At 37.5% G+C, this 15,255-nt stretch overlaps 1 protein-coding gene across 12 annotated transcripts in view; it reads right to left on the reverse strand.

Annotated features, from left to right (window-relative positions):
* Positions 1-3,303: 3,303 nt before the first annotated feature.
* Positions 3,304-15,255, reverse strand: part of JAK2 (Janus kinase 2) — a 94,258-nt gene continuing 82,306 nt past the window's right edge. For 11 of the 12 annotated variants that reach the window (XM_030471168.1, XM_030471164.1, XM_030471167.1 and 8 more), the window contains 4 exons: positions 12,843-13,015; positions 11,222-11,339; positions 9,373-9,486; positions 3,304-7,409 (listed from right to left, as the gene is read on the reverse strand). In XM_030471168.1, coding sequence (XP_030327028.1) covers positions 7,302-7,409; positions 9,373-9,486; positions 11,222-11,339; positions 12,843-13,015 — 513 coding nt within the window. In that variant the 3' untranslated portion in view covers positions 3,304-7,301. The remainder of the gene's footprint in view (positions 7,410-9,372; positions 9,487-11,221; positions 11,340-12,842; positions 13,016-15,255) is intronic. The other variant, XM_030471166.1, reaches the window with a different exon arrangement.

Consider the following 15,255-nt stretch of genomic DNA (forward strand, 5'->3'; position numbering starts at 1 on the left):
AAGGATGAACTCCAGAAAGCTGAGCCCAGGATTTGCAAAGCCCTCACAGAAAGGCTCCCTACACAACGCCCTTGCAAATCCTGGGCTGTCACACAGCTATTTAAGAGACTGAGGGATCCTCCTCCCCTTATACCTCCAGTTGTGCCCGACAGAGTGAGCAAGCCTTGCTCCCAGAGCTCCAGATACACCTTGGGATCTGTGCGTGCATTGACCCGATGGCAACAACTGTGAACCAGAGTTAGCAGGTGTACCAACTCCCTCCCAAACCCCCTTAAAGCACACAGCTCTTGATTTTGGCTGCTGTGACAACGAGCACTTCTGCCATCATGGGCACCCGGTAGAGCAAGCACATCCTGCCAGCTCTCACAGAGTGGCAGGGCAGGGGCGCGGATCCCGGGCTCCAGCCTCCCTCCCTGCTGTACCAGGCACTCGGGAACAAAGAGGCAGTGCCAGCAAGCACCTAACTGTCCAGATCACTGTTCATGTTTCTTCTGCGAAGTGCTGTAAAGCTTCTGAGTTAGCACTACTCCAAGTATAGCTCACACACTTTCTTTGAAGGCATTTAATCAGCACTACAATCTTACAGGTACTCTAGGGAGGAGGAATAAAAAAAATGACTGGTCACATCTTTCAGACGTTACTGCTTATTGCAACATTTTCCAGATTTTATTCTTCCAGTCCTGTTTCTTTTGACTTGCTCACATCAGCAGTATCTGACTCTGTGAATTGCATGCATGAGGTTATTAAACACTTGGAATTCCCCAAGTTTTACCATCTAGTCCAATTTCATACAGCCTTAACATGAGAAATTCTGCTTCCTTGGCTGCTGTTTGCCCTCAAATTCCTGTTTTCTAGAGTTAATGCTGTGTAGTACATCACATGCTTCACATGAGTGCATGTCGGATGTGCAGCACAGTCCCAAATGGGTTGCACAGCTTTCTGAGAGCAGCTATCTATCTCCTCTACAAACTCAGGAACTGGCACAGGCAGAAATCACACTTGCCCGTGTAGCACCAACCTTGTTACTCATGTGCTACACAGTCCCTTTATACATTTCAGATGAGGCACTCTGGAAAATACATGCCAACTCAACGTCTGCAGACACTTACCTTCTCTAAACCCTTAATCTGTTTTAACTCCAGAATCAGACATACTAGCACATACAGAGTTCCAAACCTATCAGGGTGCTCAACTTATCTCACGGAGTCTCAGAATAAACTTGACAAATAAAGTTGCATTGACTGAAGAATTCCACAGAGAAATCTTCCTGTTTCCTGCAGAAGTAGTGTAATTCAGCGGAGAGGGAGGTTGCTTAATTTAAAATAAAGAAAAATATAAAAATCGTATTTCAAGTTAGACTTAAGCAAGAACGCAAATAGTAAAATTAGATCCTAAAATAACAGCTCTGTTACCACTCAGACTTTCAGTAGTGATCTTAGTTGCAGAGATGCTATTTGGCTTTTTCTAGTGAGCTTATTATAAGTTCTCTAAAATTTTCAAATCTTTGTAACACAAAAGGAAAGGTAAGTGGTGTACGGTTGTTTTTATGAGGTGCTTTGGGTTTTCTGATCAACATTCTTCGATAAGCTGATGTTTGGCACAGCTTTATATGGAAAATGCAACTGGATACACAGACTGACACACAGCAAATTTGCCACTGCAGTCTTGCAGAAGTTTAAGGTGATAATTTAGTATGCTATTCCATCTTTCTCATTCTCCAAAAAACACCCCACAAAACCCAAACCCAAGTTAAAATCCAACATAATGCAGTTCATCAGAATTCAATATTTGCTGTGGTACAGTATTAATTTAGCTAAAAAATCTTGAACTCCCCACTTCTGGAGGTTTCTGCATAGCTCAAAATAATCAATCACAGAAAACTTGAAGCATTTTAGTTTTACCTTGTCCTTCTGCTTATATTAGTATTACTTATCTACAACAGTAATATTTAATGTTTCTGCGCTTGCTCCCAGTGATTGGTGGGATTGTCTTGAGAGTATCTACTCATTTGTCCGCATTTCTAGGGCAGATAAATATCTGAACTAATATCTGCTGCCTTGGTTGCTTTATACAATTAGCATAATTATATCCCCCCCCCCCCCTTTTTTTTTCTTTTAAATGCCTCCCTGACATAATAGTTCGGGGTAATCTTTGCAAACACTGGACATTCTTACTTCTTTCCTTATTACCACCCACAAAGAATGTTTCACTTGGAAAACTGCAGTTTGACAGGTTTCTAAACCTGAATTTCAGAAATCATTAAAACCACTATGAGTAGTTACTTATCAGAAAGTACAAGCAGACCATCACACTACTGCATAACATGAAAATGAACTGAAGGCTTCGTTGTCCCGTACTTTGTAACATGGGGACAACATCCTTCATGACATTATTACACCCCCTGCAGTATTTTCTTCTTCAAACTTTCTCCTTTTCCCAGAAATCTATTCTCTAGAACAATTAAAGATCCCAAATTATGTCAGTAGGGATTAGGAGGAACAGCAGAACACTACCTATAATAACCGTTAAACTTCATTGGGATGGTATTTTGTCACACAAAATAATCTTCAGGTGATCTACCCTGAGAATTAGTTGCCTTTTATGTGTGGGAAGCGGAGACAACACTAGCTTGATTTTAATTTCCACCACAGTACAGTAGCTTAAGTATATATTTGCATGCTTGTATTTATGTGCGTATCTTTCATTTTACCATAATACTTCTCAAAATTTAATGACACCATTCAACTCTGTTCAAGCTAAGTGGTGATAATTTTCATGTAAAGTTACAGGGAAGTCGTATGAAAAGACGACAAAGGAATGCAAATCAAGAATTGGTTTCCTAAGTTTGTGCTAGAAATCCTAAAGAACTGTAGTCTGGTTAACAGGCGATCTCTTAGTGGTCCCTGTCTTACAGACTTGCTTCTCTCTAAATACTGAGAGTAAAAGGACATGCCTCTTCTTCCCAAAATAATTATCTTAATGAAAAAGACAAAAATGAGAAATACCCCAGTCCTACTCTTTGGGAGCACCCAATATACCATCTTTACTTTGGCACATGTAAGTTCCTTTCAGAAGATAAACCCTACATACAGCTGTTCTGGGAAGGTCACAAAGTTGTATGAGGTTTACCCCTTTAAACAGACCAGCTCTCTTCAGCAGAGATTTAAACACCAGTAACTATTTTTAGGTATGATATAAAAGAAAATCTTGGCAGGCATTTGCCATTCATTGTATTTAGTTATTTTATTTTCACTATCCAAACTCAAAAGAAATGCACAGTTAAGTTTCAGGTATCAATACACAGTTTTCTAAAAAACATCCCTTTCATGATCTCTTCCATAAACCATGTGCTCAAACGTTTGCAGCTCAACCATAAGTAGCAGGTTTCTTCCTTCCCTGCACCCCCATCCTTAAAGGGACTTTTCCTACTTTAATATAAAGTATTGTAAATGTCTTAATCAAAAAGCAAAATTCAGAAAAACACTTAGCCAAACATCTTTTCAGAATTGCTGTCTGGCATGGCACAATCTTAAGCAGTTTCTTTTGGTATAGTAATTTTTGTATTTTTCACTCGGGTTAGGTCTCTGTGAGCATTTTATATTTAAGGCAGACAATATACAATTTAGAAACACATTAGCGCATATTTTTCATGGTATGGCATTTCCAGTAGACATCAGTTTTTCATAATTCACTGTGCATCTCCCACTCCAGAAAGCTTCTTCAGTGTTGAACATCGGCCTTTTTCCATCATTCTCTTGTTCTTCTATGCTTCTATTTTTGCTCTCAGAACTCTTATCCTCTAGGTGCCTGTGATCACACATTCCTTAGAAGCTTGCCTTCTTCACACAAGAGTTACATTTCTTGATACTTCTTCCCATACATTTCAAGGCAGTTGGTCAACACCTTAACTAAATGCAACAACTAAAAACTTAATTTTGGGGAGGAGGCAGGAGGAGGGGAACCCTGTATTTTTACAGTTACATTCATCTGTACGTTTAGTAACAATTATCTCAACTGGAAGCTTTTAATCAATACTAGGACTTGACAACAAGAATGTGGGATTCTTTTCCTGAAAATTCAATCTTCCTCTGGCTTACCACGTGACTGTTGTAAGGTTCTACAATCTATTTTAAAACACATTTTGAAGCTTCACATATTTATACTGATAGAGAACCAATGTTATACTAAACAATACTTGTTTGCAGATATACAGAATAAGATAATACAGGATATGTTGTGCACTTAGAGAAAAATTCTTTCACTTTAAATACAAGTGCAAAGCAGTAGTTTATATTTTAATTCTACATCATAGCAGCAGCCATGTATGCATAATCCAGCACTTTTTCTACAAAAAAAAAAAAAAATCACAGCATTTTGAGTAGCATGATTACACTGAAGTATGACAAATGCAATGCCAGCTGAAGAAAGTATCTAAAACAAAGAACTGACTCTGTTACTACAAAGACTATATAAAGATACGGCACTATTCAACGCTACTGTAGAGCTTTCAAAATGCAGCGCTTTTTGGTGGTGTGGGGTTTTTTTTGTTTGTTTGTTTGTTTTTTTCCAAGGTTTACTACAATTTGCAATAGCAAATTCAGCAAAATCACTGCATTTATATCCCCAAGAGTTTTTTGAGAACACCATTTGGTCTCCTCCAGGACCTAAAATTGACCCTGCAGATGATCACACATCCCCCCAGAGTCCTAAGTACTACTTGGTCCTATTCACCCAGCTAAAAATACTCATCACAAATGATCAAGCCCTTTGCATGGACAGGTTTGTAACAAAAGACTCTATGTTCCTGACCAACAGCACAAAATTATACTGCAGTGTGAAGATATGGCTTTCTCTAAAAATTATAAAGCACTAAAGTAAAAAAAAAAAAAAAAAATCCACCAGACACTTTAAAATGATCCTTGAGTTCAACACTATATTTATGCAATCAAATAAACTATGTAATCAGTCATACTGTAGTAGAACAACAAAAAGACTTTTTATTCACTTGAAAAATAGCAGACTGGAAGATTTCTTCATTGGATTACATGAGCTTCCCTGAGATTTTTACATAAATTATATTTAGTCTACTATATATTGGAAACCAGTTACCTACTGAGTGTCATACACTGCAAATTTTAATAATTCCTGCATATGTTATCCAGCTAAAATGCTGTTTCAATGCTTTAAAGCTTTATCTTCTTTTGTTACAAAAAACACATACATACAACTGAGACTACAAATGCAAAGACATTTTTTGCACAAAATTTAAAATCCTCAAAGCAATATATAGAAATGGAGAAAACAGATGTTACACTGAAAAGCACTTCGAAGTTCTTTGCAGCTTAAAAACTGATCACGAAATTAGTTTTTAAAATTATCTATGCAAGTCCTTGGTGGCAAGAAAACGAACAGAAATATTGTTAAATGCAATGGGCAGCATTCCCTATTTAGCAATCTCCCATATTATAAAATTGTAATTTTGTATGAGTAATTGTGGGAGAGAAACATCATAGTGGTACAAAACATTGCTATACTGGCACTACGTTACACTAAGTATGGATTTTTAATTTTTTTTTATTTTTTTAAAGTTGAGGTACTTAAACTTCTGACAAGATGGATGTAGTTAACCACACATCTTAAGGAGGACACACAGTGAAAGTAACTCTGTTTCACTGACTCAACTGCCACAAATTTTATAAATGAACATTTCATTTTTAAATACAAATCTAGATATCAGGTCAGTTTGCTAAGTTGCATATCCCCTTAATTGAACTTCTTTCAGCAAAAGTCCAAGAAAAACGAGCATTGTACTTTGCAAACAATAATGCTTATGTAAAACCAACAACAACAACAACACTGAGATTACTTGAATTAAAAATAAACAAAACCTGCAACTTCACTGCTTTGAGATATGAGATTATCCCCAAGTTTTATGCCTGGAGGCAGAACCAAACAGTTGTCCATAAATTTTTGTTAGACTTATTTCAAAAGCTGAATTATACAGCATAAGTAATCTGCTCAAGGTAGCTCTGATCTCCTTCCAGTTCTCACTAACTGGGTTCTTGTCCTTGCCTTCTGCCAAGTGTGAAGAAATTGCACTTGTAATTCTTCCTTTCAAATACTCTTATGTTGGGTATTACCACGGAAAGAAAAAGGAGGTGACTTGGGCCACTTCATTACGAAACAGACTTGATGTGACTGTGACTGGCCGTTTAGATACTGAGCCGTAAGCATTCTGGTTTTTTGTACTGGAGGGAAGGTGTAAGATGATCATCTAACAGCAAAGTGAGGAATTGCGAAATTGAGGGCATTTTCTAGATTTTTCATTCCGCTGTGGAAAAGGTCCCAATTTATAGATACATTTACAACTGCATGAAAATTACAAGGATGAGAAGAATAAAAGAGCAGCATTTAAAAGCAGTATGTTTAGCTTTTTAGTATTCAGAAACAAACTGACGATACTGCCTTGTATAAAATGGCATCATTGCTACTTGTCATCACTGTATGTTCAATTTTATAAAGGGAACCTAATACTCAAGCCAGGAAAAGAAGAAAAACTGGATAACATGTTTGTTTTTAAATTTTAAATTAAAATTTTCACATAGGTGAGTAGGATTTCTGGCTCTCCAAATTAAGAACAATTTGTTCCCTTCCCCTCAAAATACTTACAGTACATCACACAGCCTAGGATATCTCTTTGCATATATCGCTGGCTGATAACTGACTCAGACAGGCACATTAGAAGTTTGTGGGTTACACAACCACTTCTGTTTTGTTATACAGAGAAGCCATTTCTGCATGAACAATGCAAAAAAATGGTAAAACTGTACTAACAAACACAAGCCCTTGTGCAACACACGAAACAGAGTGCCAAGTCACTATACATTCAGTCTGAAAACACTTTTCTAGCAGTCTTTTCTGCGCATCTCCATTTCAACAAGGAAATACACTGGCTTTTCACCTCTTAGTCTCACCATATTTTAAGTCACCTCTTTTTTGCATTGCCAAGTAAGGCAAATAATGGTATTTTAGACTGACCATATATTAGATTCTCTTACTTAGAAAAATAATTTCTCTCCTCCCTATTGAAAATTTCAACATGTTCTCATAGTAACAAATACATCCTGATAAAGAAAACCAGCAGGATTCCTCAATATGCAGACTATGATAGGAACTTTGCCACATAGATTTTACATTCAGCTAAGATGAGATACACATCATGCATATGTCAATTATACACAGCAGACCAAGTATGTTTTGTTCTGCATTCCAACACGTTGTCTGAAGGAGGGACAGTCTTCTCATCCACCCATGTTGTCCCTTATGTGATCCACTCGCTGAGCAAGATCCCTAAAGGTGGGGCGCTGGGTAACATTGTTGTTCCAGCATTCTTTCATGATGGCATAAATCTGGAGAAGAAACAGAGAAAATTAGTAGTAGGTAAACAGATGCTACAAGTAGTTGTTACTTTGAACTGGTCCAAAGACCATCCAATTTAAATTTACGCTTCCAAGCAACAGTGTGGCACAAGAGTGTGCCTGAAGTCTTGCTATACCTCTCAGTTTACCTGCTTGATCCCAATGACAGCAAGAAGTGAGGATAGCTAGCTCTGCAAAAGCCTTTATTATAAAAGGAGATTTTTTAAAAAAGATAGTATAGAAATTCACTCGGCTAGATTTTGAAATTTTTAAGATATTTGTTATTTTGCTGAGTTTTTATCTTCTTGCTTGCTTTTATTTTTTTGAAAGCTCAAGAATGTTTAAAATTACATATGCTTTCCAAGTCTGACCAAAAATCAGATTTACAAAGACAGCAATTCTAAATTAAGCTTCCCCTGCAAAATTAACATACACTTCTCTGCATTGGGATATTAAATTCTCAATTACTCTTCATGTATAATTGGAATAAGCCATAAAAGTTCTCATATTTCCAACAACTTTTCACGTGATGCTTAAGAGCCATCTGCACAGCTCATAGCAAAAAAAGGTAGCATCAGTTCCCTTTTTTTTTTCCCCAGCTGATCTGAAACTCCTGCATTGATCAAGCTGCTTTAGATCCAAGTCTCAAGCACCTTGTAAACTACAGACATCTGGAAGATTTAGTATCTGTTATGACTGGCCTTTCAGGATGAATTTGGAAGAGCACTTTCTAACAAAAGAGAAACATTTCCATCTTGCTTTGGTATCTGAAGAAATGTCAGGTATTGGAACCTCTGCAGTAGTCTTGATACAGTTTCCGTAACACAGATTACGTATTATCTTATACATATGACATTCAGGTTATCTACAAAAAGCCAAACCTTTACAATTCAACAACTGTGGTACTCATAATGCAAGAAAGGTTACTTCAGAGACTTCTTTCCCCTTGGCTTTCCTGCCCCATCTGTACCATTCTCTCTCTTCTCTGCTAGACCACTTGCCCCCAATCTCTCCTCTGTCTCTAGTTTTGAATGGGTTATTTCTTGACAAGCGTGCTTGATTCCAAAGGGATGCAGCAAGAGATCCGAGCTGGAAGTTATGCATTTTAAAAAGCATAACTATTTTAATTATATTCTTTCCCTACTGATTCACCTGCCCAGCCCTAAAAGGTTTGACTCAAGCTGAAGTGCACCTGCTCTGAAGAATAGAGAACTACAAGACTTAGAAGAAGCAAGAAAAGTGTTTTTTAAAACATTTGAAGTGATTGCAAAAGCAAAAGAACACTGACTTAATTTGTGAGCTCTGAGGATGGCTTTGCATACATATACACTTCTGTATCTATGAAGAACATGAATACAAATCTGAAGGCTCTGAACATAGAAAATCTGATTTTGTTGCTCTTGGCTGAGAATGCTTGACAGTGTGTAAGACACATGATAAACATGGGTATTCCTGTGCTTGAGGAAGGAAGAGCAAAAGAAAAAAAATAATCAAGATAAGAAGTTATTTAAATCTTGGAATTAAATGTGGAGAAACTTATGTAGATATTAAGATACTTCTGGTAAATGTTACAGACTTTAGAAGAATCCATAGTTCACAGCTTTGAAGAAGAACTTACATGGAACAAGTTCTGTACACTAATCTCATTGCCCCAATAAACTTGTATTTTTAAAATAAAAGCCTGAGTGCCTCAGTACAGCAGTCAGTCATAACAGTCCTACTTCATATATTTAGAAAGACTACATTCTAGGCTCCTGAGGGAATGCAATGTGAAGGATCAGGAGAAAAATGTAATTATAGTAATCGTGCAACTGATAAAGTAACAGCACAGTCACTTTGCTTGTATAAATACTTCAGTAATCCAAGCAGAACTAAAAACAAAGTTTGCACTTATGGGGCACTCACCCTGACTGAGCACCTTTCAGGCTATAGTAACATTAATACAATATTTCACCTCATCAGGGCATCCATCTGGTCTTGGTAGTCGTCCATTATTCTTCAAAAGCTCTATCAAATGAAATACAATCATCTGCCCTTGTTTATCATTGCCAATCATGCGCATGAATTCCTGAAACAGAAGGTGTCATAAATAATTTTTAAGGAAAAAAACAAAGATGCTGCAATATTCTTACCAACCAAAAATTCTTTGTAAGAAGAGTTAATAATAATAATTGGAATAGTATATAACAATGACAAAATTTTAAATTCCAAGTCCAGAGAATGTATTTTGTGTGTGTGTGGATAAAAATAGGATGAAACGTACACAGTTTGAAGCACTAAGTAAAAAATTTTAAAAACTGTTGATTATCACCTGATGATTAACCAGTTTTAAAAGGATAAACCTCACAGCTAATCCTGAAGAGCTTCCTAAAGTATTAAAACAAGATCTTGATGCTTGGAAAAATCACAGTGAAAACAGAAAACAGGTAATATCATACTGATGTATTAAAAAAGATTAACCAGTAACTAGATGCCAGAAACAGTAGCATAATTAAAACAGAGATAAAATCTTGCTATCCAAAAATCAACATAACCCAAAAAGTAGACTAAAATCTCAGACTGCCAGACATCAGAAGTACTATTAACTGAAAATAATTTCTAAGCAGGACATACAGGAATTATTTTTCCTCCAATGCTAAATAAACATCTTTAATGATCCTTTGCAGGAAAACGTGAAACAACTGTTGTTAGAATGTGCAAATGGCTGAAGTTGGGGAAACAATGTGTAATTATAAAGACTGCAACAGCTAGAGGAGCACCTCGGCTAATCCATTTTGCTCGGCAAAATTCATTTCTCTTGATACATACCAATGGGATAACCAACCTGACGAAGTGGTTAATGCACATGTAAAATTAATTCATTCAAAGTATAATCCTACCTGAGCCCATGACTTACTCTCCCACTTTTTTTCCATTTTACCACTGCAGACCACTGTCTGCAGCATTCACATTATCATGCAGAAAGAGTTGGCCCTACCTTGAGAATTCTTCCTTGATAGCTTAGTTATTGTACTGAATTACTAAGAGGCCCACTGAGGTCAATGCAGAGATCTTCCAAATGTATTTTTGCCTGTCATAACCGTTCAGCTCTCAAAACTATATTTGCCAGGACTGAGACACTGGCCAAGAGTAAGGACAGCTCAAGTAGGTATACAAGGCTCAACTCTCCTCTGTTGCGTTTGCTAGATATAAGATTGTGAATCTGGTTTCCAACTGGGAGAACTATTATTTGGTGCACAAGTAGCATTTTTCTCCATCGACTGTAAATTTGTCTTTAAAGATGCCTGTTAACAGATTGCAAAAAGCCACTGTCTTTCTTGAACTTCAATTATGTACCAACTTTGGGTTCTGGTAACAAAAGAAAACAACTTCTAAGTTACCTTATTTAAATCAAGTTAATGTTTACGTATTTGTTTGGCTTAACCTTAGGTTTGGAGTAGCATTAAGAATACATGTCATGTTGCAAGGAAACAGTTGCATCTGGGATTACTCTCCACAAAAAATAAGAACAATCTATAAAGAGAAATTTTAAAATCTTTTTCAAATAGTTAGGATTTACAGCATGGATACGATCTGCACAGATTATCACATAATTTTCGATCTCCTTTCCCTCTTATGGCTTGATACTAAATAGTTTTTAGCATGTTGCTGCTTCTGGTCGGATGCTGCCTCATGAACATTAAGGTATCTCCAGAAAAGGATCAGTAAATATCAACCTATTTAGGTATAGGAACAATCTATATATTTTTGAAAAACTAATTAAATAGACAAAAACTTTTGAGAACCATTAACTAGGTACTTACAGCTGGTGGGCTCTTGCTCTTGTCAATATATGTGAAGAGTTCATACAGGACGACACCGAAACTCCACACGTCTGAGGCCACAGAAAATTTGCTTTCTGTCAGAGATTCTGGAGCATACCTGCAACACATGGGAATATTGATTGTTCTATGCAACATGTGTCTTCCTGATTTTGAAGGTATTTCTTTTAATAAGACTGGGGTTTTTTTCATGAATAATTGTTCTTTGTTCACAGACATTAGCACATTCTCATTTTCTTCCATTGCCTTCACAAGTAACCGTTCTTTTAATAACAGTTAATTGGTATTGAAAACATAAACCACCTTAAACACACACAGATAGTGATAACTATATTCAAGTTTGTTTTTCTTCCAACAAAGTTGTAGATATTTTTCTAATCTGTAGTGTGAGTAAACAAGATTTTGATGTGATAAGGCCTGGAAAGAAAGTCAGTTACAGCCAATAAGCATCCTTCTGTCATTTTCAGAGGCTATACAAAGTGTTCTCCTTTTCTAAGCAAAGCAGAGCTCATTGGAGCATTACTTTATTTTGGAGTAACTCAGGCCTTCTCTGGAAGCTCAATGCCCAAATACAGACATCTACCTGAATATTCAACCCAGCACTTTATCCTTGCTCACTACAGTCTGTAGGATTGTCCTGGGTTCAGCTGTAACAGTTATTTTTCTGCCTAGTAGCTGGTGCAGTGCTGTGGTTTGGATTTAGTCTGAGAACAATGCTGATAACACACCAATGTTTTAGTTGTGCCCTGTAAGTGCTCAGTAGCACTTACTCTGATCAAGGACTTTTCAGTCTCTCATGCTCTGCCAGTGAGGAGGGGCACAGGAAGCTGGGAAGAAGCAGAGACATGACACCTAACCCAAACTGGCCAAAGGGGTATTCCATACCACAGCACATCATGCCCAGTATATAAACTGGGGGGAGTCACCCGGAAGGCCCAGATCACTGCTCAGGCTGGGCTGGGTATCAGTCGGCAGGTAGTGAGCAATTGTATTGTGCATCACTTGTGTTTTCTGAATTTTCATTTCTTCTCTTGTTGTTTCCTATTATTATTATTGGTATTCTTCCTATTATCACTATATTTTACTTTATTTAAGTTATTGGACTCTTCTTATCTCAACCCGTGGGGTTTATATTCTTCTGATTCTCCTCTCCATTCCGCCTCCGGGAGCGAGGGAAGGGGGAGTGTGAGCAAGTGGTTGCGTCTTGCTGAGTTACCAGCTGAGTCTAAAGCACAACAGGGATTTAACTCCTCTTGGTCAACAGAGGGCCTATGCAACAGATCTCAGCTAGAGGATATGAATGGCTGAGTTTAGGGAACTGAAAGATCCAAAATTTTAAAGCATCCTGGGAAACAGGCCCTTTTAGATTTCTTTTATCTTTGAATACATTTCATGCTGCATTTATTTCTTTTAAATATTTTGGTTATTTTTTGGTTGGCTTGTTTGTTTTAAATATGTCGAAAAGTCCCATGCACATGACTTTCACAATGCTGGGCAACTGGCCTGAGTTTGTACTTAAAAATTCCACAATATGCAAAACAATTGGCTGAAATTGCAAAAACTGAAAATATGTCACGATTTCATACATCAAAACAAGACTTACCAAAATATAGGGCTTTCACCAGGTTCCTTTACTTTGTAGTATTCTTTGTCTTGTGGCAAGACTTTTGTCAATCCAAAATCTCCAATTTTAACTCTGTTCTCATTCTCCACTAAGATATTCCTTGTTGCTAAATCCCGGTGAACATATCTTTTCGTGCCCAGATACTCCATGCCCTAGACAGAAAGTTCACAAACACAATAGGAAAAGAGTTACTTTTACCATCAAGTAGTTGCACTTTCCTTAAAGAGGCGAATTAAAGTTAAACACAAACACGACTGTTACAAAAATCGGCACGCTTGAACATTTGTCTTCTCTGAGGAGTTACTTTTTCCAAGTGGAGGGATTTCCCTTACCTGAAGGAAGACAGACTAAACACCTGTCAGAGCCAAGTGTTTTTTGATTACATAGCTGGACAGCTGTTACAGCTCCCTTCTGTGGCCAAATGCAGTTTGCTGGTGTTAGAAGGAAAACCAAAATTTGGGCTAAACTACACAATCCAGGGCAGATGAGAAGACTGTCCTATTAACCCATTTCATTTAATCTTTTCTTCGGTTTGTACTTCTGCTTCCCGAAACTTTATATTATGATTTCCTAAATTTGACAACTATTGACAGAATTCCCACCTGTGTGTGTTTCTCTTCCATATGGATCATTATTCACCAACAAAGTTCTGCTTAGTGTTGTACTTCCATGGGTTGCTGTAACAAAGCATTAGTCTGAAGCCATGTCTTCTCCTGCTGCTGCTGATCCCTTTTTACCAATGTACACAATCCTTTTTGATAACAATGAAATGTAGAAGAAGCCAGTGTGTGTAGTGGCATTACTACAAATCAGAATGTCTTGCTTACACAGCAATAAATGGTGCACAGAAGTAGACTCTGCACAAAGTCAAGAGACACCCAACTCATATGAGAGAGGAAATACAAAGCAAGCTGTCAGTTTCAGTTTCAGAAGAAAATCTCTCACTGCGACAACACAACTGAAAAGCAACAAATTACGCTAAGAGCATTATTGAACTAAAATTTATGAACATTAAAGTTATAATATTAATGCTAAAAGATTTATTTCTCTCTCTCTTTTCTTTAAAGTGAGAAGCCTCAGAAATCGTTGACTCTGAAGCCCGACCTTCCCCTCAGGCTCTCGTTACCTCCTTGCTCCGCTAGGTGGCATCGCTGACTACTCACATACCATTCAAAACCCCTTCAAAAATGACGCTGTAATTCTTCATTGCCTGCTTACCCACTGCTATCCTGAAAAACACCACACCTAGCTTTTTCAAAGCGAGACTCCTGGGTTTCTGATACAAACAGTCTATGTAAATGCTGTAAATTCTTATTACTACTATATGCTGTACTGAAAACAGTCCTAAAGCTCCTCCAATGACAGTAATCTTTCTGTTCGCCTGAAAAATACCTGTTCTAAGAGAGATACATGCAAATTTCTAAGTGGAGATCATAATCCCGCGGCACTACTCTAACAATGGAATTGAATTTAACTATGTGATTTTAAATGTTTCTATCATTAAAGTTGGACTCTGCAGCAAGGACACATGAAGCAATTTATTGCTTTAAAAGCATTAACAGATGGAAAAATGGCCTTTTTTCTGTTTGATTATGGCATTTTTTCTTAATTCCTATCTTCTCCTGTCAGCCAGCATTAACAAAATGCAGGACCAAAAGATAAAAAAAGAATATCCCCAAAATTAGATGCATGGAGAAGTTAACTGCCTTTTAAAGGTGTAATGGGTTGGGCAGTGACGTGCCTCTTGACTGTAACAGGAACCCTTGCATAGCTAAGAAGGGAGGCACTGATCGTACCAGGGACTCTTGTTCCCTGGCTAAGGTGCGAAGCGAGAGTGGGGATAATGAGTCATCCCCCTGACAGCCCTGGAACACTCCTTCCCTTGAGCACAGCCTAAGTGGAACGGCAGCATTGTTACTGAAGTTTTGATAGGCAGTTAACTGCCAGATGCACAGAGAAGTAACTTGCCATGCTATTGTCGGGATTCTCTGAAGTTAAGTACAGAGTCCTATTGCTTGCCACCAGACAAGTTGTACTAGTGGCACAAGCTGCACCAGGCCACAGCTGCACTGATTTATACCTACAGAAACATCACCACTAGCAAATACTATTTTTGAAAATGCTGCTTTTCACAGTACAAGATATGTGCAAAAAAAATTACACCTTTAAGTCAGGAACCCTTTCCCAGTATAGTAGCAAGGAACCAAAACACAGCAAGCAAGCAAACACATCTTAACCCTCAGGTATTTTCTCTCATACATTTGAGAGAAAAGCAACAAGGCAGAAGGAGAAAGATTTTTGATTTAATAACCCAAAATAACAGAGTGACAGAAATGTACAGCAGAGAGAAGAAATATGAGATGCTGAAAGAGCAAACATTGGAAGAGAAGCA

Source organism: Strigops habroptila, chromosome Z (assembly GCF_004027225.2).
Source record: "Strigops habroptila isolate Jane chromosome Z, bStrHab1.2.pri, whole genome shotgun sequence".
Classification (NCBI taxonomy): Eukaryota; Metazoa; Chordata; class Aves; order Psittaciformes; family Psittacidae; genus Strigops; species Strigops habroptila.